The 22,761-nt window shown below is 41.9% G+C and overlaps 1 protein-coding gene across 7 annotated transcripts in view; it reads right to left on the bottom strand.

The window, feature by feature from the left end:
- Nucleotides 1-22,761, bottom strand: part of rbms3 (RNA binding motif, single stranded interacting protein) — a 277,803-nt gene that overhangs the window by 122,590 nt on the left and 132,452 nt on the right. For all 7 annotated transcript variants that reach the window (XM_032535593.1, XM_032535585.1, XM_032535590.1 and 4 more), the window contains one exon: nt 6,739-6,797. In XM_032535593.1, the coding sequence (XP_032391484.1) occupies nt 6,739-6,797 (59 nt within the window). The remainder of the gene's footprint in view (nt 1-6,738; nt 6,798-22,761) is intronic.

The following is a 22,761-nucleotide window of genomic DNA, read 5'->3' as shown; positions in this document are numbered from 1 at the left end:
ACACACACACACACACACACACACGCACACACAGAGGTTAGAATGTCAAACAACCTTGAATAGTTGCTCATTAGGGTACTGAATGTGACAATGCCACAAGCAATATAAGCACATTTTAACAGAAGGAGCAGGTTTAGTCCTTTCACACTTCTTTTTCACTTCACCTACAAGATCCTAAAATACCACCACTCCTATCTTTACAACTATACCTGGAGATAACTAACTTCAGTATTCATGCTTGGTGCCATCTTGTGCACCAACGTGTTATCCCCATTTGAGCGGCAGATTGCAATAAGCAATGTAATCATGTCAGGTACTCAGCCTGAAGGGGCCACAAGCGAAACAAGGGGACAGGCTAAATATTTGAACAAAGCCAGATCGATGAAAACTGGGCGCCTTCGGAAGATAGAAAAAAATCTCCAGGTAGAGAAAAAACATTAAAATCTTAAAAAAAGAAGTGTCCCATTCCTCTGAACAGCGCATTTCTTTTTCTCCTGCATCTGTAAGCTCATTCTTGAGGAACGGCCTGGCCGCCCCTAGCTAGCCTTCCTCTTCATTGCAGTTATGATTTATGCATTCCTTAACTAATCGAGGATATGATCATTAGTCAGGGGATACGCAAGGGGCTAGGGCCTTGGCAAGTCAGTGGAACGCTGTATCTCTCACTGTTGTTCCATGGGTTAGGTCCACGATAAGAGATGACTGGAGGTACGCCCCCTCACCTTCCACTGGTGCCCTCTGAGGCATTAGTCAACAAGACAAGGGAGGGAGCTCTGGGATGGGTTTAAAATGGATTTAACCAATGATTAGAGAAGAAAGCCACTGTGGTGACAAACATCTGCAACAGATATTCCCAAGAGTCTGTTTTTACTTTGTTGAAGTTTATTACAGATCCTTCAGTCTTTGGATCCAGAAGACAGACAGTCAACAATAACTCTCAAGAAATGAACAAATCCCTCAAATTAGCAATAAATCTGTGTGCAAAAATGCTGTTGGGAAACCTTGGTCCATTTTGATGAAACTCTGTGGCCTCTGGGTCTTCCCTCGTCAAGACCTCAAGCGCACACACACAATCATTAGAACACACAGACACACAGACACACACACGCACAACCAAACTGCATGCAAAAACAGCACAGGAAGTGGATGGGGTACAAAAGGTCAGAGCTCAAGGAATGCAGCGCTGATGGCCTGGCTGCTTCTATTTACGACATACTTGGCCAATCAGATGCCTACTTGGTAAGGAGTCAACTTGTAACTTGAATGGAGATTGAGGGGGGGCAGGGGAAGCGAGGGGGGGAATACGGCTAACAAAGGCTGCGGGTGTTATTCAGTGAGGTTCTGCATGCTGAATCTGTCCAAATCAATGTGATTATCCCTCAGCTATTGCTAATTAGAGTCATTAATACGCAATGCAAGTAGGAAACGGCAAACACGTTCTCTCCCTCACTCCTCCAGCCAACCTCGCCTCTTTCTGGAATGGCTTTTAGGGAACTGAGGCATTTGGAAAAGGTCCGTCGTTGGCCACATTTCAGTCGAGATTCTCATCTGCACATAATTCACTTTCAAAGGGCAGAGGGGGCGGCAAAGAGAATCCTTAATTGCGCCGGCACCGTGTACAACATAGACAAATGTTTATATCTCAGCCCTCTAATGAGAAACCAATAACGGATGCAAAAAGCACTCTCTGCCTTTTCTGCCCCCCCCCCCCTTTATTTCCCAGCCCAACCCAAATACACAGATACACATGCACATGACAATGAAAAACAGACCTTTTTGGAGAGTGTCACCTCATTCATCAATAGCCCTTATGCTTGGAGTCATGCAATACTCCACACAGGCACTGATGCAGCAATAAATCTGTTTTTATAGAATGTAACATTGCCTATATTTCTCCATTAGGCCGATCCTGTGGTAAGGGCATTGGATGCTTCAGATTGTAACGGTCAACCTTCTGACAGGCTTTTAAATTGCACCATACAGAGGCTGCGTCTGAAGCCTGGATAGGCAAATTGGATTCAATATTTAAAAGAGTTCACATTTTCTAAGTGTCCACATTTTTGGAACGGTATGCAAGAACATTCTGCTGCAGATTCATTATTACTAATTTTCAGATGGGTATTCAACCAAACATATATGTTGCTTTAATCTTTACAATCAAATGGTTGGATATTTTACACATGATTTTAATTTGTTGGGACAAAATGGGAAGTTAGCCTGTTTCACATCAAGTCATCCACATTATAGAGCAAAGGCGACAATAATTCTTTTAAGATGCGAGTTTATGTAATGCCCTTGTGAGTTTTTTAATATCCTCATACAAAATGGATGGCAAGTTACAGGGCAAAGAAATGAAACACAACAAACTGCCGAACACACAGCCACAAGAGACTATCTTCTCATCTCATCTATCTCCCACCAGTCAGTGCGGTAGTCCGTCGCGGCAGAGCGCCAGTGAGGCCGGTGAATCCCGATGCAGCCTTATCTCCCAGCAACGGAGGAGGAAACGGAGGTCCTTTAAAGGGCTGAGGTCATTTCCTCTGCCTCCGGGCTCTGGCAGGAAAAATAAAATGTCTCCATTTGGTCTGCCCTGCTTTATTTCAAATGCTGCCGCTGCCTTTTAAGAGGCCCTTGTGGGCATGGATGGCAAATGAGCGTTTTTTGGTTCCCGCAATCTAGTCCTTTTCTTTCTCTCTCTGCCATTCTCAATCGCCAACTCCGCCTGTGATGCAAACCCCAAATCTCTGCTGGATTTCTACAGTAAATGTAAAAGTGCAAAGATGGATATATAGACAGACAGTGTATGAGATTGAGAGAGAAAATCAGAGACAAAAAGGGAAGGAGAAACGTTGTAAGAATAAGGAGGAGCATGAGAGAAAGATGAAGAGATGAATGCCTCCTCTTACCCAAAGCGCTTGACAGCCTTAAAGCCCCTTTTACAACTTTTTCTTTCCATTTTATCTCTGAAATGGGCCAGATCCAAAGCATGTGTGTGTAGTTATTGGCATTTGTCTGCGACTATCGCATACCCTTGCAAAAGTACGTGTGCGTGTTTGTGTGTGTGGTAGGAATGTGTGAGTGTATGAGTGTGTATGTGTGTGTGTCTGAAAGCCTGTATGTGTGTGTCATAGAGTAAGGTAGGGAGTGAGCCAGCTTTGGGAAGCTAGAGGGCTCATTGAAGGGGCTGCATGGTGCGCTGGTGGGGGAGATCAGCCAGAAAAGGCAGACAGGCAGGCAGCACACATGCTGTGATGTTACGCAGAGGATGGATAGATCTGTTGCATGGCTACTGCTGCTGCAAGAGCCTAACACACCTAAGGCAGATGGATGGGGAGAGCGTACGAGGGTATGATTAGTCTTTGTGTGTGTGTGAGAGTGTGCCCTTTGTGTTTGAGTGCGTGGGAGAGGGGTATTACATGGTCTTGGTGTGTAGTTTTTGTGATGTGGTACTTCAAACAGGGCTTTGCAGCACTTGCACACACTCGTCTGCTGAGAGTGAATGTATGAATAGATGTATGGTGATGGGGCAACAACGTGTGTTCATGTTTGCACATAGTAGCCGTAGTTGTGTTGGTTTGTGCTCGCATGCACATCAAAATACAGCTTTCCCTAATACCTGACCTGTAAGAACAGAAAGTGTATCCCATCATCTCTCTTTTTTCTTTTTTATAGGAGTTTTTATCAACAGTCATGAACATTTAACATTTAAGTATTAAAGAATAGTGAAATTCTACATCTAGTATATAGGTAGACATGACCATACAAATAGGCATCCCTACAAGAGCTGTATAATAATTTGGGTTGTAAAACCTTAATACTGAATGTGGTAGATGTTTAAATATAGTAACTGAACAACGCTTACTCTATATGGGATCTAGATGTCTAAAAACATCAACAATCCATTAGTTTTAAAAAGAAAAACTCGAGGAAATCTACAAGCCTGTGCTCCATGCAGTAATTTTCATGGTATTTAATTACAAATTCTCCATATAAATCCTTGCTGCAATTTGATTGTTTAAGAATTTTTTTTAAATTGTGTATCTCATCGGATTACAATGTAACAAATCATGGATTGCCATTTTGCTGACATAAGCCTTGAAAGCTTATCAGATGCCAAAACATTGACGTTTGTAATAATAAGACACAGGGTTTAACAAATCTGGAAAATTATTGCAAAGACCATCACTTGGTCATACACCATCGATATTAAAAAGTAATCTATCGATAATGTGTGCTTAGGCATATCTGATTGGTCAACGAGCCCGATGACATCATATTGCATTAGGGGAAAAGATCAACCAGTTTCAATTTGTTTTGCTGGGCAACCCTGCATTGTTTTTCCACAGCCATTTGCTTTACCAGGTTAGGAATAGGGCATTTTGAAATGAATGAGGGGGCTGCGTTTTTTAATGCAGTGCTCATGTAAATATGAACACAGCGTAATGGAGGCTAAACTATAGCGTGCAATACATATATGAACAGGAAAATTAGTTTGTACAGATACGGTATATATTGCTTACTCTCTCTCTGTTCTTTCTGTGCTCTAATTACATTTTTACCCTTCCATACCCTGCCCGTAACCCTGATAAAGGATATATTGTACCAATACAGTATAATTGCACCATATTCTGAAAAAATTATAATATATTTGTGAACTTATTTTAGGATATACAGCATATAAAGTCAAACTATATCAAACATTTTTCAATCAAAAGCTGAAGGGGAGGAAAAATAAAAAGGCAGAGTAGAGACGTTAGTCAACGAGTATGAGATATGCCCCCCTCTTTGTTTTCCACAGCCTGATTGTCTATCTCTCTCTCTCTCTCTCCCCCCCTCGTAGAGATGACTGGTCCTGACCTCTTCTCTATCCCATTTTTCTCACGTTGTTTTTGGCAGTGCGCTCACTGAGCTGAACTAAACACAAATAACACAGGGGGGAGGAGAGGAGGTGGAGCAGGACAAGGGACTGGAGGAGAGGGACGTTCGCTGAGTGATGGTGGCACAGCAGTGATAAGCCCGGCGCTCTGACATTTAAACAAGTGTCAGGGTCTGGGGGTCAGATGACTGGAAACAATGCGTGACTAGATCAGGGCGATGTGTCGATTTCACTTTGTTACCGGGAGCGCAGACGCATGCCGGCTCATCAGCCTTCAATACACCTGCTTGGCTTGTTTATGCTTTGATAACTGCTCACCTCTAAGGAGATAGCGAGATACATAGGGGAAGTTACATAATGTGGAGTTGTAGCAGCTGAAACTATATTTATGTGCTGTCTTTTTTTCTCAACGTGTCTATCAAACACCAAACTGTAATTTCCTCTTCAAGGTCACTCAGTCCTTCTCCTCACACTCTTACTTCCTCTTTGTAGACATCTTCCCTCCGCCTATCTTCTTCTCTCTCACTGGGTGCAAAGTGGGACTCCTTTCCACTCATAAAATACGTCTGCTTACTTTTGGTTTTTGGCATCCGAGCCGCACTGCATTCCAGAAGGGTGACTTATGGGAAACATTGTCTCCCACACAACACAGTGCTAAACTGAGCTGGTTTTGTTTCTTCTGCTGTGCATAACTCAGGTCAGCTGGACACAGAGGTATAACTTGTGATCGAGTGCAGTGTATATTCCAGAGGTTTACCTCACCTGTAGTTCTTTTCCCTTTTCCCAGCTTTACCTCCCTTGACTCGGTCTTTCTCCTCTTTAATCCAATTTTGCTGTGTCGTGTAACCTGTAGCTACATCCTACCTGCTAAGATGCAGCCAGTCTTGTCTTTAATAGCCCATATGACTTGCAAAAAAGGACCTGTCAAGATAATCAACCCTTTTTTTCTCCCCTCTTAAAGGCTGAGGTTATTTTCCTCAACATTTTGACCCAGAGCTTGCCCGGCAGGATAAACTCAGGTGAGGAGCAGGGTTAAGAAGGCAGCTTCACCTTGAAAGGCCACACTTCAGAGCCCGGGAAACCACAAAAAGCAATTAAAAGTATTGATGGAACTTCAATAGCTCTTAAACAGTGCTGGCAGACACCTTGGGGCAAGTAGCACACTAATCTTTTTTTTTTTCTTTCTTTTTCTTATCTATATCGCTCCGTTCTCTCCCTCCCTCTTTTACTCTTTCTTCACTGAAGATGAAGCTGGTCTTCATTATCAAGATTGCACAAAAAATACCAAATCGTGTGAAATGTATGTACAGCCATGTGATGCAGTTGGCTGACGTAAGGAAAGAGCCACCTAACGAACGTGAATGTGACAATGACAGAAAATCTAATCCCAGCTACCTAGTCAGCCCTCTAATTGATCGAGTATGTGCACATGTAAATGTGTGCGGTATGTGTGCTCAAGAAACAACTTTCAGATAAGCCGATAATGTTATCGCTGCATGTGTGCACCTTTTTCCAGGCAGGCCCTAATGGACCTTTCACAGAAACCAACCAAAAGATTGTCTTCCATATTACAAAACAGTATTTGAAGAGGATACGGGGAGGGGCTGAGACAGTGGCTGCTTGCCTGCTTTTTCTCTGAAGCAGGGCAGTGACATCTAAGAGCAGGTTGTTTACCCGAAGCCTTCCTGCAGTGCTAAGCCAGCTGCTCGCTAAATCACTGATTTACAGCGCACGGCTTCCTCGGCTGATGTCTAAATTTACGGCTCGGATTGCTGTTCACCGTGACAAGACATAGTCTTTAGAGTGATGGCTGGTGCACTAAAACAAGGAGGGTGTACAAGACAGATGAAGTAATGACTTACCTTTGCACTGGTTGGTGTTCTTATCCAGAATGGCCTTGGTTGACACTATTTTTCCATACCTGTAAAGACAGAGAAATCAAATTTAGTGTTTTCTGCCAACAGACCTTTGACTCGTGGGGCAGTTTAAGATTGCCACCCCATGGTTAAAGATATTTAGTTTTAGTGCTGTCAGTTGAACGCGTTATTAACGGCGTTAAGATTAATTTTTGGGCTTTTTTACCGCCTTTAATTTTTGACTGAACAGTTAGGTGAGAAAGGGGGAGAGAGGGGGAAGACACGCAGTAAATCATCACAGGTCGGATTTGAACCCTGGACCTCTGCATCAAGACATAAGCCTCTCAATACATGTGTGCCTGCTCTACCACGGAGCCAACCTGGCCAAAGACAACTAAATTTAGTGAGCCAGCCAAAGAGTACATTTTCCATACAAGCTGCCTTGTAGTTTCAACTAGCATTTGCAAAGTCAAACAAATATCAAAAGTCAATGGAAAGAGAAATCACTTGAGGTTAATAACATTATGTTTAAGGCTGACTTCAAATGAATGTAAGACCCTTTGACATTTCAGCGAGTCACTGAACATTTTTAAAAGGTCTAAAAGCATACAAGCACAATCTTTAAAGTTGAGTTGTTTTATTAGTATACAGTACAATATATTACATTTCAAAACTACACCGTGGACAAAAAGCTGTAATAATAATAATAATTATAATAAATTAAAAATGTAATTAAAATTAAAAAATAATTTATGCTATTCCATAATAATCTGGTTTGATGCTTCTGATAACCCAATATGTTTTGGCTATAAATTAGCACCGAAAGACTGAGACAATTGTTAATATCTACTCACATTTTTTGGAATTTTTATAAATTAAACAAAAGCAAGCGTGACATTTAGGAAATAGTCTATCTGGTATCAGTTTGGTGGTTCCCTTTAAAACTGAAAGGTATTACATTTGCTTATTCCACAGCTCTGCATGCACCACAGTGGGTTGCTATGATTTTTTTGGATTTGAAAGATTGACCTTACTATCTGAGTGACAGTAAGTTATTATATCTGCTTGTCTCAGCTAAAATGGCAACATTCTGCATTGTGTGCAGGCAGGGCAAGAAGAACTGTAGCACTGTAAGTACAGTATGTGTGTGCCAATCTGCATGTGTCCATATGATGTATTTGTGTATGTGTGAGCATGTGTGCGGCTAAGACCTTGTTTGTGCATTTACACTTGTGTATGTGATGCATACATGTTGGTGTATAAATACATATCTGAGAACAATTCCTTGTGTGTTGAACACACAACAATGAATGAATGAATGAGCAGAGGAAAGACATTTGTGATGCACATGCGCACACCCGCACATGTGCACGCCCGCGCCCACACACACACACACACACACACACACACACACACACACACACACTCTCTCTCTCTGTAGGGAAGAAGCAGTGTGCATCCCGGCCCATATTTCACCAGCAGGGGATAATTGTGCCATTTCTCAACGAGTGGCGGAGACTCTATTTACTGCATGCTGCGGTGGGGTGGGTGGTGGATATGAACTGATGAGCTCCGAGAGGAAAACTACCAGCTTACAACACACAATACAGATACCCCGAAAGTACACACACACACACACACACACACACACACACACACACACACACACACACACACACACACAAGACACAGCACACACAAATATGCACACACAGAGACAGCGCTCACCAATCAGTAGATTGTCTCTCTTCAGCAGATAAACAGGCCATTTTAGCTATAGGGATCCATAATCTACTGCAACAGAACAGGACTAGCGTGCAATGTTTGATCACATTGAGACACTCTCAAAGTTAAGTACAGAAGATGAACATGGAACAGTGAGTGGTCATTTGATTAGAGAACATGCAGAGCTGGGTTAGAAACGTATTTTAGTGTTTGTTGAGAAACAAATTAGGAACTTTTGAGCAAGAACTGGCAAATTAGCACCGGGCAAAAATGACAAACTCAAAAAATTTGATATTTTAAAGTAAATCAACTATCAATATACAGCAATAGGAAACACTTTAAAAATGAGAAGTAACGTGAATTTGTCAACCACTTCTTTTAACTGAACAAATTGACATCAGGACAGCTGGAATTCTACACATCTTCCGCAGCAGGTTAAAAACACATCTCTTCCGACAGCACATTAGCTTAAGAAACAAAACTAAAAAACTTGCACTTACGTGTGACTCTTTATAGTTACGCATATTTTGTTGTTAATGGAAGTCACTCTCTGACGATATTATATTGATTTGCAGTCCAGCTCTGCATGCAAGCCACTATGGTAGCTAGTATGTTCCTGTAGGCTTATCAGTTTATTTGCACACCGCCTGCTTTGGTACTTAAAGAAGTATTTTACCGCTGGAAAGAGGGGCGGTCTAGTAGAATGGCGCAACATTTTTTAAATTGGTGCTGTATGACAATAAAAGAAGCTGTGATATTCCCTTTCACTCAAAAGATAGAAAACTTACAACTACCAGAATGCACTATGCATTCTGGTAATTGATCAGTGGGATCAATGTATGCTCCCCCATCACATGTCAACTGGACATGTTCCTGCTGGCCTGTGAGTATGGAGATCTGGGAACTTGCAAGAAGAAGGAAATTTTAACATAGTACACATTCATGTACACATACTACCAACATTATTATGATAGAAAGTTGGGTGAATATCGACAAAGTATCCCTTTAAGTGAAAAAATGTTGTATGCTTTCAGTCTGGGAAGCAGTTAAAAAGCTCAGTGCTTTTTGGCACAAATTGGGGGAAAGTTCTCATTAAAACTTTGTTTGGACTCTGGGGAAGCAGGAGACAGTAGGTTTCCAATGCCAACTCATCACCGCTTGCCTCATTAAATGTTAAAGATGGCTCATCAATGCATCCTTTTCGGCAGTCCAAATGCACACCACAAAGACACTGCAGCGAGATGAAAAGGCAAGGTGGAAGGAGCCAGCTTCCTGCCCATAATGGAGGCACATTGGAGACGGATGGGGAATGTAATCAGCTTGTTCATATATATGTGGCGTGTGTGTGTGTGTGTGTGTGTGTGTGTGTGTGTGTGTGTGTGTGTGTGTGTGTGTGTGTGTGTGGACGACCCTGCTGGTGGCTCCTTCGCCTCTCTGTCAGGCAGGCCTGGAGAGGCTTTGATGTGACAGAGGCAGTCCCTGTGAAGCACAGGTTTAACACTGTGATGCTGTGGCCAGGGATGCAGAGCCTGTCTCCACTAATCCTATTTCAATCACTCTCGCAGCCTCTTATCTCTGACTCCGCTGGCCCTCAACCCTCCCTCCTCCTTACAAATCTTTTCTCTCTTGCTTGCTCTCTCTCACTCTCTCTTTCTTTCTAAATGTCTCTTTACCATCTTCTCCATTTCTCTTAACTGCTCTATATCCTTCATTTCACTCCTTTGTCCCTCTCTTCCTCCTCCCTTCTAATAGGAATCCCATGGCAATCATTCAGAAGCAACATCAAATCAACACAAAAGGAAAGAAGACGCCAGAAATGCAACTGCCTATAAAAGATAGAGGCTTCATTAGCTATTTTAGGCTAATGAAAAACTACAAATTGTGGTGGATATAAAACGTGTCATTCGTGTGACAGCTGTCTGGGCACTGTGATGCGATAAAATTGAAGCTGAGCTGAAAGCTCAGCTACGTTGTTAAGAGGGCAGCTGCATGCACACGAGTGACATCCCAGCGCTGCATTTCTATCTTTTCTTGCTCTATTGCTGGATAAAACGATCCATGCGCATTTCCTTTCCATCGTCAGAGCTGGGAAAGTGAGGAGGCTCTTTGCTGTATGTGGGCAGAGAGAGAAAGAGAGTACTGGCAATAACCACAACACATCACTGTGGTGTGTGTGTGTGTGTGTGAGTCATTACACAACACAGCAATGCCTTGACCAGTAGGTAGATGAAACCTGAACTAGGATGTAAGACCACTTTCTCCCATATGTGCTCTTTGAAGGTCTTTGTATATACGTGTGAGTGAGTGTGTATGTGTGCGCAAACTGTATGTGCCATATCTGCATTTGACTGTCCATCTGGGCCTGCAGATGAAGGATTGAACATATATACCATTTGAGTTACCACTCTTTCAGGAAGAACCGAGAAAAAAAAAGGAAAAAATAACTTTATAGAGGCAGAAAATCTGCTTCACGCCCTTTCAGCACCTCTGGTGCAACCGTGCAGGGGTAGGCACACTATGGAGAACAATAACTTCAATTTATCACCTCTTGTATTCCTTTACACAAAATAATTACCAGAATGTAGATGCTGTAGCTGAAAAAATAAAAGGTGCTGCATTAAGAGTTCTACTCATGCAGGAGCAGGTGCAGACACCCACCATCCAGATGTACCATTTGCTCTGTGCAGCAAATAAGGAAATATTATCTAGAGAGTTTTCATAAGCTGAATAAGTGCGTTGTTTTTTTGAAAAATGTGTAATGGTTATAGTGCCTTTGTTGTATCACAGAGCAGCATTTAAATATATGATTTCTACCAATTAGTTCAGGTAGTTACAACCTTTACACCAATTTCAGCTGGTGAAACAGATATTTGTAGGATGAGCCAAACTCCAGTAAAGTCTTGTTGTTTAAGACATCAAGTGTGTGAAGAAAATACTTGAGTCCAGCTGACATAACATAATATAGCTTGTGTTTACTTTTTTTTAGATTTGGAATAAGAATGGCCAAGTCACCACTGTTTTCCAGCCAGTAGTGGGAAGAACAAGTATTTTTTACTCCAATTGTCAGTAACAGCATTTGCACATATAGTGAGAATCCCACCTATTCTGGCATCACTAAAAGATAACCTACAATTTTGTAGGATATGTTTTGTTAAGACTTTGATGCTAATGCAGGAGACAGGTGTCACTGTGGCAGACGCACAGAGAGGACAGAGCAGAGGAAAAAAGAAACATGACTTCTTTCTACTTTGATATCAAAGATAAAAAGAAGAAACGGGATGTAAGAAAGTGCAAAATATAGAGAGAGGAGGATGACGAATAAAAATGTGAAATCTCAGACACAGTGCATACAAACACTCAGGTTGTTAACACAATTGAGTGAGTAAGAAAAAGAAGAGTATGTTGTGGGCATTTTAAGTTTGCATTTGTACTACGTGTGTGTGTGTGAGTGTCTGTGTGTGTGCGCGTGTGTGTAATAGAATAGGTTTTTATTATCATTGTGACAGGTACAACATAATTTAAAGTGCTCTCCAGTCAGTGCTAGGGTTGGGTACCCTGGGTACCTTGTACTGAATCACGTCGGTATTACAGAGTAATAGTTCACGTAAAATCAAACGGTGCCAAATTTCGGTACCAGAGAGCGCGTAAGCACAAGCTTATCTGTCCTCTCTGCATGTTGACAGACGCAGAGGTGCGGACAGAGCAAACTATGTAGGCTCTGCAGTTATGTTGAAGTCACAGTGAGTCACGGCAATGCCGATAAAGTGGTTTTAAGCGTGGTTGCAGTTTTTTCAAAACTTCATGCAGACACCATTCACTGTGATATGATATTAATGGCCAGCCAAAAGTAGTCGCGGTGCTGTTGATGTTACACGTCCTGTGAGACAATCAGGCACAACAGTGGTTAAAATGTCCTGGGGACTGACTGACAGGCTGAGGTTGTAAGGCAAGGAAACTTAATTTCTATAGCACCTTTCAGCAACAAAGCAATTCAAAGTGCTTTACATGATGAAAATAAAACAGGCTAAAAATAGCAATATACAAATACAAGAATACATTTTATTTCATTTCTGTCAGTTTTAAATATTCTAAATAAAAAACAATCTTCTAAGTAAATAGGATAAAATAGGTTTGGAATTATTTAAAGAAAAAAAAAAGGAAAAAGGTACTGTGGAAACAATTCAGGTACCGGTATTGTATCGGTTGGTTCAGATGCAAAAGGTACCCAATCCAAGTCAGTGCATCATTCACCGAGCTTATAAAAATATAATGCAAGTGCTAGTGTTATTTAACTAATTCAACTCAGTCATTGCATAAAACAGTATGAACATACATCTACCGACATGCATACTTATTGTCATTGCATTGAGTAAGTGCATGTGAGAATCAGTAGGAATCCTCTTGCTATACAAAAGGCAGGGCGCGTGGCAGCTGCCCTTGAAAGTTGTCCCTTGTCTTAAAGCAGTTAACGCTAACAGCTCCCATATCTCTGTGGCTCAATCAGAGGTCAGGCCTCTTATCAACCAAGCATCTTTTTGAATTGATTGTTATTGTAAAATGATGATGCTGCCACAGCAGTTGCTATGCAACTACAAAAGATCAGTATGAATAAAACCTTAAGCTTCAAATATATATATTTTTGAAAACTTTTTCCAGTATGAAAGCTAAGGACACGCTAAACTGACAGCAGTGTCAGGGACATACAACAGGGAAACTCTTACTAGATTTTTCAATCTCCAACTGAAATTGCTGCATGCATTTGAACTAACAACATTTTGCTAACAAAATTTCAAAACTTTAAATCTCAATCTTGGATCAGTGGGATGGAAAAAATGCAGAAAGAGCAGCGTAGGATACCAAGCATTCATAAATGAGAGGCAGACAAAATAAGAAGAAGGGTGGTGGCTAAAATAAGAAGGTACAAAGAAAAAGGCAGAAATTCAGAAAGAGACACATAGCCATATTAATATGATGACATAGAGATGCAGTGGGTATCCTGATGGACACCTGGCAGAGAACAGAGCAGCTGTTCTGTCCACCAACTCTGAGTTGATATCAGTGACTTCCTCTCATGACCTCTGAGATGACAGGTTGGTAGTAATGGCCTTCATCTTTATCCCAGCATGGAACTGCATGAAACTATGACACGTTTTAGCAAAGTGAGTCCAAAGTCGACCCCTTGTCTTAAGCACAAAACTTGAGTTTATTGGATCAAAGTTCCAGGCTGTCCGGCTTGGCTAATCAAACTACCAGAGGTACTTTTAATGGCAAAGATTTCAGATGTTGTTTTATAACAATGTATAACCTTTGATAAATGGTAAAGTATTCCATATTTTTTTTAAAGGATAATGGTGTCTTAATTATAAAAGCATTAACAGTATAAATATCGGCTTTTTGGGCTTTAGCCCTCTATCTTTTATTTGGCAACATTTCATTATGTTTTTCAAGTGTTTTGTTGGTGGTAAACTGCCAAATGTTCAGGGCATTTTTAGGCCTTTATTTGACAGGACAGCAGAAGACATGAAAGGGTAGAGAGAGAGGGGGGAATGACATGCACCAAAGGGCCGCAGGTCTGAGTCGATCCCGGGCCCGCTGCGAGGAGTAAACCTCTATATATGGGCGCCCGCTCTACCAACTGTGCTATCCGGGTACCCCCAAAACTTTTACTTTTAAACCTTTTGTCAAACGTCTTTAAATGTGTGGGAAGCATTTTGAACGGAAAAGAAACCCAGTCTTAAATGGTCCTTCTCTCTATAAATGCTACATTAATGGGACAAAATCACATCTCACCGCAAAACATCTTTTATATTTGGGCATCATATATTATCTGGTAGACTAAAACAACTGATCATGCAGCCTAAAGCCCATTCATTTCCTACAGACTGGAGTGAGTGCAGTACTTCGGCCAGTGTGTTATTGTACCCGCCTGTTGAACTTGGCCGTGGTCTTTCTCTGTGGTCATAAGTTGTCATCATCTATTCTGATTTAAATGTTTCCTTATTTCCCTGCTGATGTGATTTCTTTCCATGAACATTCATTTTACCTGGGAGGTGTGAAATGGATGACAAGTTGATTAGAACCATTCAAACTCTGGCATCTACCTACATAATAGGAATAGATTATAGCTGCAAGCAGTAACACGGCCACAGAGTTCCAGACAGGCAATTTATAAAGGAAAAGAAGGGGATTTAAAAGTTTTACCATGTGTTCAGAGTAGGAGAGTTAAATTTAAAACAATGTATCTTGGCATTAAGGAATTTTCAATCAAAGAAAGCTTTTAAATTCAGACAGCCTCCATCAGGTACATTGTTCCCACAGTTTAGTGAGTGTCACTGTGGATAAGAATTCCTCTGCTATATCCTTTGAATTGATTTAAATGTATGTCTTGCTGTGTAACTTTCTCATGAATACTCAAACTGCCTGTTCTTTTTTATTATTAAATCAATACAAAAAAAATACACTTTAAGATGAATTTGGTGAAACTGTATTTGTTTAGTTTGAGAGAAGGACAAAAAAAGTGAAAAGCAGTAAGCATCCAAAATTTCACAAATAAGCAACCCCACACACTGGAGACACAGGTGAAGTGAACACAGGTCAAAATAACATGAGTGCATGCCAATGCTGAAACTCTGGTATAAAGCCAGCAGTGCCACACACAAAAAAATAACTTTGAGTGCTCTCAAAGGCAGTCCAACTGTTTTCAAATGCAGCATTGTGATGAAATGCCAGCACATCTACTGATGTGCCCAGGAAATATTTGTTTTTTGCATAAAGGCAATTTCATTGATCTGCAGGCCCAAAAGACGACCACGTTTAGAGATAAACAACTTTAGACTGGGGTGGATTAGATGTAGATTAGCATGAAGAGCTAACAAAAAACAACAAATTTGAAGTTCAATATCTGAAGTGACATGTTGCAAGGGGGGTTATGTGATACACTTTTTCTTGACTGAGAGGAGATACTTCCGGGTTGCCTGGTAATATCACAGTGACGACAGCAAGACTCCAGGAAGTCACTGCTCTTACCCCCAATTTCCACCGGTTGCAGAACGGCTGCGGATCTGCTCCGTAACAGCGTTAAAGTCATTAGGTTTCCATTAAAGTCAATGTGTGTATTTCCACTGACTGCTGCGTTCCGACTCTGTGCACTACACCTTTAAACACAGCACAGAGTTGTTTTCTCTCTATTCCTCCGGATGGAAACAAACTGTTGTTGTTTTTGTGGTTCTATTCTATATTGCGAGATCTCGTGGGTCCTCGAGACTTTAGCTGTCAGTCATGGCTGCAGCCATTCCGCAACAAATCTGGACCCAGTGGGTGTTGATGGCCGGCGGAGCACGGAGCCGTAACGCAGTGGAGACACCCGCAGCAGTTCAGCAGTTGGAAGAAATCCAGGGTTAACCAAGAAACACTCCCTCCCTATTACTGCAGCTTGTCATTTTCACGCTTTAGTTTGTGTATGGATTAAACAGACAAGATATGACAAACAATTGTTAATCAGTGAGCTTTAGAGGTGGTGGTAGGCAGGTCAGTTTTATCTTTTGACAGCTAGCTATTTTTCTTTATGCTAAGCTAAGCTAACTCGGTCCTGGTTATAGCTTTATATTTGACAGACAAATATGAGAGTGGTGTCAATCTCCATCATCTGACTCTCACACATTTACCAAAACTTCAAGCTATTCTATTATCATTAACATCTCTATCTCATTGTCACCTTCAGGGGTTCGGTCACGGCTCTGTCCTGGAGAAGATGTGGGTTTTTGTGTCCTGTTAGCATGACCCTGCCACCCAGCTGGACTCTAACGAGCAGACTGAGGATGTCTTCGTCAACCCAGAATCGGTGTGGCACAGAAATAAACTCCATCTTTTATGTTTTTTTTGTATCTTGTTGTGTTTATGTATTTGATTTATTTGTTTTCTGTTTTTGTTTAATATTGTAACTCTTATACTTGGAATTCCCTAAAAAGAAATGATTTTAAAGATGAGGAGTGGTATTTTCTTCTGTAAACTGAGGCAAAAGGATATTGGATTTTTTGGTAATAGGATATACAGTTAGAGAAGTTGAGAGGACAAGACAGTTGAAGCAGCAAAGATGTTTACGAGTGAGACACACACACATTCTACAGACTGGTAGTGTGTGTGTGATAACTGAGAGTGTACATCAAGAAAAGACAAGAGAAACATTAAGTGACAACACATGCACGCACACACGCACGCACGCACACACACACACACACACACACAATCTCAAAGTCTTCTTCAGAACCAGCCTTGCAGAATAGCCCCTGTTTGTTTGGAAGTGTCCAACCTGTCAAACCCTCATGCCATGCACTGCTGTCTGACACGCACAAATGAACACATCTCATCTATGCAGGTGCTGCTTCTGCTTTCTAGATACTGCTTAAAATGAAAGGGAAAGCCAGTAGAGTGAAATCAGGAGAAGGAAGGGAGGGAGGGAGGGAAAGTGAGTTAAAGTCAGAAAGTCCAGAGATCTCAAGTTTTGTCCCTCATGTCAAATAGGCCTGGAATCCCGGATGTACAGCTGGAGTCAGATCAAATGCAAAGCCCCGGGGGGAAGGAGGTACAGAACAATGTTGCACAGAACATCATGTAACAGCAACAACTGGATTGGTTGCTACAGTTTTTGATATTAGGTAGGCTACTGGAGGAAAACTGAGGGGAAATACATTCAAGTATCCGGGGAACTGGACTGCTTTTAAAAGACTGTGTGTATTTTGTTTGAATTTGTGAAAGGCATACTAGATAAGCAAAATAACAAACAAAAAATGCTTTTCAAGAAAATTATTGTTGAGTCATTAACTGTTAACAGTTAACAGAGTCAGCTTCAATGCAAACTTGGAAGAGAAGCCCTTTCAAGCCTCTAAATAGGCAAACTGTCTACATGTCATGTATACAGTAATGGGGGGATAAATTATTTAAAATAAAATAAATAAAAAAAGCCTAAGGCTAAATCAGCCTCTTCGCTCTGAAATCGATGTTTGGGGAGGAAAAACGACATTGCATTTAAGTCCGTTTGGCCCAGCCAGTGAACTAACGATGTCACTTCTGCTGGAGCAGAAAAGTGGAGAGATTAACATAATGAAGAGATGTGAGGGAGCAGATGAGAAAGTGGAGGGAGAAAAGAAACATGGAGAGAGGACAGAGAGCGTAACAGAGGATAACACTGAGAAAGAAAAAGTAGGAATATAACAGTAAGGGGGCAGTGAGAGAGCCAGGAAGGCGTGCACTCATACACAAGTGGGTATGGAGAGTTCTGGTTCCAGGAACAGCAGATGCTTCTATTCAGCGTGAAGCTGTAGCTGTAGGAGTAGTTTAGTTTGGGCATTCCTGTGGATGTCTCGCTACTTTTCCAAGATGAGGCGCCCCTATCTTTATGCCCGAAGCGATTCACAACTTGACAACATGGTGGACGAGAGTAGGGTGTGTTAGAGTTGTGAGGGAGCAGAACAAGGATTACAGAACGATAGGTTGAGAGACATATTAGGCTAAAAAAAATCAAGGCTTCAGAGACAAGAAAGCAGTATGTTGTTTGGATGAGAACTCGACCATATTATTTAAAAGCAATTATTTAAAGAGCAACTAAAGAGCAACTAAACATCATGCTGAAAAGCAGTCTTTGATAGTTCTCTGAAAAGTTTTCTGAAAGTTTCTGTTTCACCTGGGTGTAGTCAGAGGTGTGCTCTGTTTCAGCTGTAACCAAACTAAGCAGTGATGTCACAGTGTACGGACACCCTAAGTGTACACTGTGGGGTTCAGCAAAAAAAAAGATTTCAGGGGGTGTTAAGTTGCTCTTTTAGAAACTCTGACCAAAATACATACTGTGCAAAACTTGTCAAAAACATAACACTACTATTTGTAACGTTAAAACAGTCAACCTCAATGGAAGTTAGTGGTTAGTTTGATAAACATTACGGGCTCTATTTTAATGATCTAAGCGTCCAGCATGAAGCGCATGGCGCAGGTGTGTTTTAGGGCGTGACCAAATCCACTTTTGCTAGTTTGACAGTGGAACCAAAAAGCCAGGCGCATTTGTACCTTGGCGCATTGATATTATGATGGCGGATTTGCACCATCATATTTTTATTTGGAATCTTTTGCATGTTTGTGTGCTGCTGCACTTCCCTGTGTGTGTAACAAGCAAAGTGTGCAGAGCGCACACTACCCTTGTTGCATAAGCCTCGGCGCATTTTACCTATTCATTGTTAAAATAACAATGAAATGCTGCGCTATTGACTTTAGACCAGGTTTTTATTGGTTAATGGCATGATCACTTCCCGCTGCCTCAAGATAGCAATACGCCAAGAATTTATCTGAACACACCTCCCTATAAAACCAGCACGCCCATGGGCGCAAAGACGGGCACAGGTGCATTTGCGACGTGGGTGCTGGACGGGAAATTGACAACTGCGTCGGTCTTAAACTAGCGAAGACACTTTGTGCTGTGCCGGGTGCAAGATAGAGCCCTACATGTTATTTTATCTTTGATATTTTTAGCCTACATATAAACAGAAATCCCAACATGCTTGGAAATGCTAAAATGGGCTGTTTATTCTTGCTGATGCATTTGTCTAGTACAGATGTACTGGTGGAAGGGGTGATGGAAAATTTGGGACTTTGATGCTGGACTGGAGCGTTTTTGCTCATAAATATTCTTCTTCTTTTTGAAACAGAGCCATGGGACAGGCTGGCTCTGAAGCTAGGCAGCTAATGTCAACACTAGACCTCAGAGAGTCATTAGGGATAATGTGGCGCTGCTGAGTGCCTGGACCTCTGCTCTATAAAAACAGGTGGTCCCAGGATCACCCCTCCCTGCTTTTCCCCTCACCTCCTCAACTTAGCATACCTTATGGCTCTCTCCCTCCTCTCCTCTCCTGTTCCCACTCCACCATTCCCTCAGCACACACGGGAAAGGTTATTTGGACAATTGGTGGTGATTAACTCTTGATTTGGCTCACTCTGTTCGTTTGATCAGACCGTGGCATGGAAGCAAAAGCCAGTGTGACTGAGGGGCGCAGCTGTGGTTTGGCCATGACTGAAATAGGGTGAGGAGAACCAGAAAAAGGGAGAAAACAGATGAGAAGGAGGAAGAGTTGAAGAGGAGGAAGAGGAGGAGCAAGGAGTTGGGGGGGTTTAGGGACCTCTAGGGTTCTTTGCTTTCTTGGCAGTTTGAATTATGGATTCAGCCTGCTGGCAGAGAACATGTGAATTGCTTTGTCTCTGTTATTCCAGGTGTGGGCCCTCATGAATGAAAAAAAACCCAAATCTCTCTTGTTCTTCCTTTAAACCTATCATCCAACAACCTGCTTCCATCGTCTCTGTGCCTCTCCTGGGTGGTGGATTGCAAATAAGAAAAAATGTGGGTGCTGCTGCCTAATAGCTGGCTGGTGAATTGGGTTATAAAGCCTGCTTTGCCCCAAAGTGATTGGGGGCTGTGTTGGCTCGGTTGGATGTGCTGGCTGCAGTGATCTTTGGGCTAGATGGAGTTGGTGTTGGGCTTAGGGTTGGCCCAGTGCCTCAACCTGGCTGGTTAGGCCAATGAATCTTTCTCCCAATAATGTCTGTTCTATCCATCCATCCATCCAGCCATCCGCTCATACAGCCAGCCAGGCAAGTGGGAAGGCCTCTCACTTTCTGGGTGTTTAGCCAACAAATCCCCACTCCACTCCTTTGGCCTGTCTTCCACACCCATACATCAGGCTGACGGCTGCGGAGAACCCAACATCCAGCCAGCTGAATAAAACAGAGATTAAGCACCCACCCAAATCCATTTAATTACTCGTTCAACAGCTCTCGGCATGTAACTCCAACCGCTGTGAGAACTTGTGTGTTCTTCAATCTTTATTTTTTCTCCCAGTGACCACGGGGAAGTTGAAGGACACCTCCTTCAACTACCCTGTGGTCAAAAAGAAATCTTGGCCTTGGTAACTAAAATACTTGCATATTCAGTTGTTAACTGCATGTTTGGGTGTCTGCAATTTAGGGCTTGGTTACTGGTGTATGTGTGTGCGTGTGTGTGTGTGTGTGTGTGTGTGTGTGTGTGTGTGTGTGTGTGTATGTGTGTGTATGGCTGTCAGCAAGAACATTTTTAACAGCATTTACTTTAGTATTTTTACAGTAGTTTTTCAATGGTATATTTGTATCTTTTAAGTCAGTTGTCAGTAAAATATGTATTATTAATGAAATAACTAAATAAAGTTAACATTGACCAAAATGAGACAGTTAGCAAACAGAAGGGTCTTTGTTTAAATCTAGAAATTTAAACTTCTGTATTTTAAGTGAGAACTGAAAGTTGGGAGGACTTAATGAGGGTTAATGAAAATGAGACAGGATTCTGACAATGAAACATTACAGTTCACAGGGACGGGGTTACAACCACAGTACAGCACTTATTTTTGTTGGCTTCTCTCAGGCGGTGTGCAACAGCCTCCAATCAGCAGCTACGATATGGCTTGTTGTCAAGAATTTGACAGTTTGGCGGCAGCATGTTTGCTTTTGAGATAGTGACAAACCAGGGCGGCAAGAGCTGCTTTTCAGTGTGTGTGACTCAATAAACCCAGGCCCTCTGCTCCATCAGGAAGAGCTGAAGGGGCCGAGGGCCAGGAGGGGAGGCGCTGGGTGCTGGAGGAGGACTGGGCATCTGGGGAAAAACCTGAGGGGGACCCATGGTGCTGCAGACTGCAGAACCGTTGCATGACCTTTTCTAGAATGCTGTCACCCGCCTGCCACTGAAACACTGCCTGGCTAATTAAAGTTTCAGTGGCATTGGATTTTCACTGGCACAGCACACCTCGGGCAACCTTGGGGGCTCTTAGGCAGGCGATACACACAGAGGGAAGGACGGGAGATATAAGACGAGAGAGAGAGGAGAGGGGAGCCATTGAAATAGTTGAACAGCCACTAGAGGACAGCAAGGAAGATCCAAGCAATAACAGACTGCCACTGGCTTTCCATAACACACAGGAGAAAAGCTATGTACTAAAATGCAAATTTAGAGTCAAAAACATGCACGCTACCGGGGTATTTTACATAAGTTCCAACATGGTTTGCCCTTCCAAATAGTTATGCTCAAAATATTCAAGATCATATGAAATTAGAAATGAAATTGAAACTGTCCAACTCTGTACAACTGGGCGAATGCAAGAGCTAAACGAGAGATAAGCAATGTCAAAATGCTGAGTGCTTTTCTAAATCTTATCGGGTTGCCTCTCAGGCTAATGGAATTTTGATGGGTCAGTATCAAGAATAAATGCATGACTTATGACACGGCTACCGGGAGCATTACCAAATATACTGGACAGCATGTTCCCGTCTCCAAAGTATTATTGAATAATTGGCTGCGTTTGACCAGGACATTTCTGGAAATATGGCCAAGAAAAGGTTATGCAACCAGACAGACTCGCTCATGGCCTGTATTTCACAATCTACTGGCCTTGTCTCCATTAATGATCTTGACCCCCTGTTTTACCATTTTAGAAGTGAAGGGGCCTAATGGAGCCGAACAAAGCTGCTTGTGTATGTGTGTGTCTGTGTGTGTCTGTGTGTCTGTGTGTGTGCGTGAGTGCATGCGTGCATGAGAAACAAAGACACAGACAGAAAAAGAGGCCCTGTGACTGTGTGCTACAGCCTGATGAGGTCTTGGTCTGTGATTCCTGGGGGAGGTGGTCCAATCTAAGCTTTATTAGGCCTTATTGAGCTGTGTGCAGGCAGGCAGGTGTGTGTGTGTATGTGTGTGTGTGTGTGTGTGTGTGTGTGTGTGTGTGTGGTGTTGGTTTCTCTATCAAGAACATTTGGCAGAGCTTTATGAGTACATTTGTGTGTGTGTCCCTAGAAACACTCAGTTTGTAGCAGTTTAATGGCGTGTGCAAGGCATTGCACATGGATCCTTTTTCACATCTTCAATGTTCTTCTCAGAGGTGAACTTTTTTTTTTAAATTACTTTTTTATTTGATCATGTTTACCTTAACTATTTTACAACATTGTGTTGAAAATATCCACATATGCAAGAACATTTCTATGAGATCTCTTAAATATTATATATATTTCCTTTTAAAAGAAGAAAGGTAGAGTTGTTTGATCTACTGTAGTTACACTCAGAGTGAGAAATAAACAAGAACAACAAAAAAAAAAAAAACATTCAACCAAACATTTGCAAACAAAGTTTTTCTGGACAAAATAAATTGCACCGTCTACCACCACATGATCGATATTGCACAAGTTGTAGTGCTTATGTGCCAGCTGACAGCGACATATCAAGCTATAATAAGAAAACAACAACGCTATCAA

The sequence above is a fragment of the Etheostoma spectabile genome, chromosome 14 (assembly GCF_008692095.1).
Source record: "Etheostoma spectabile isolate EspeVRDwgs_2016 chromosome 14, UIUC_Espe_1.0, whole genome shotgun sequence".
Lineage (NCBI taxonomy): Eukaryota > Metazoa > Chordata > Actinopteri > Perciformes > Percidae > Etheostoma > Etheostoma spectabile.
This window is presented reverse-complemented; position numbering and strand designations above follow the sequence as displayed.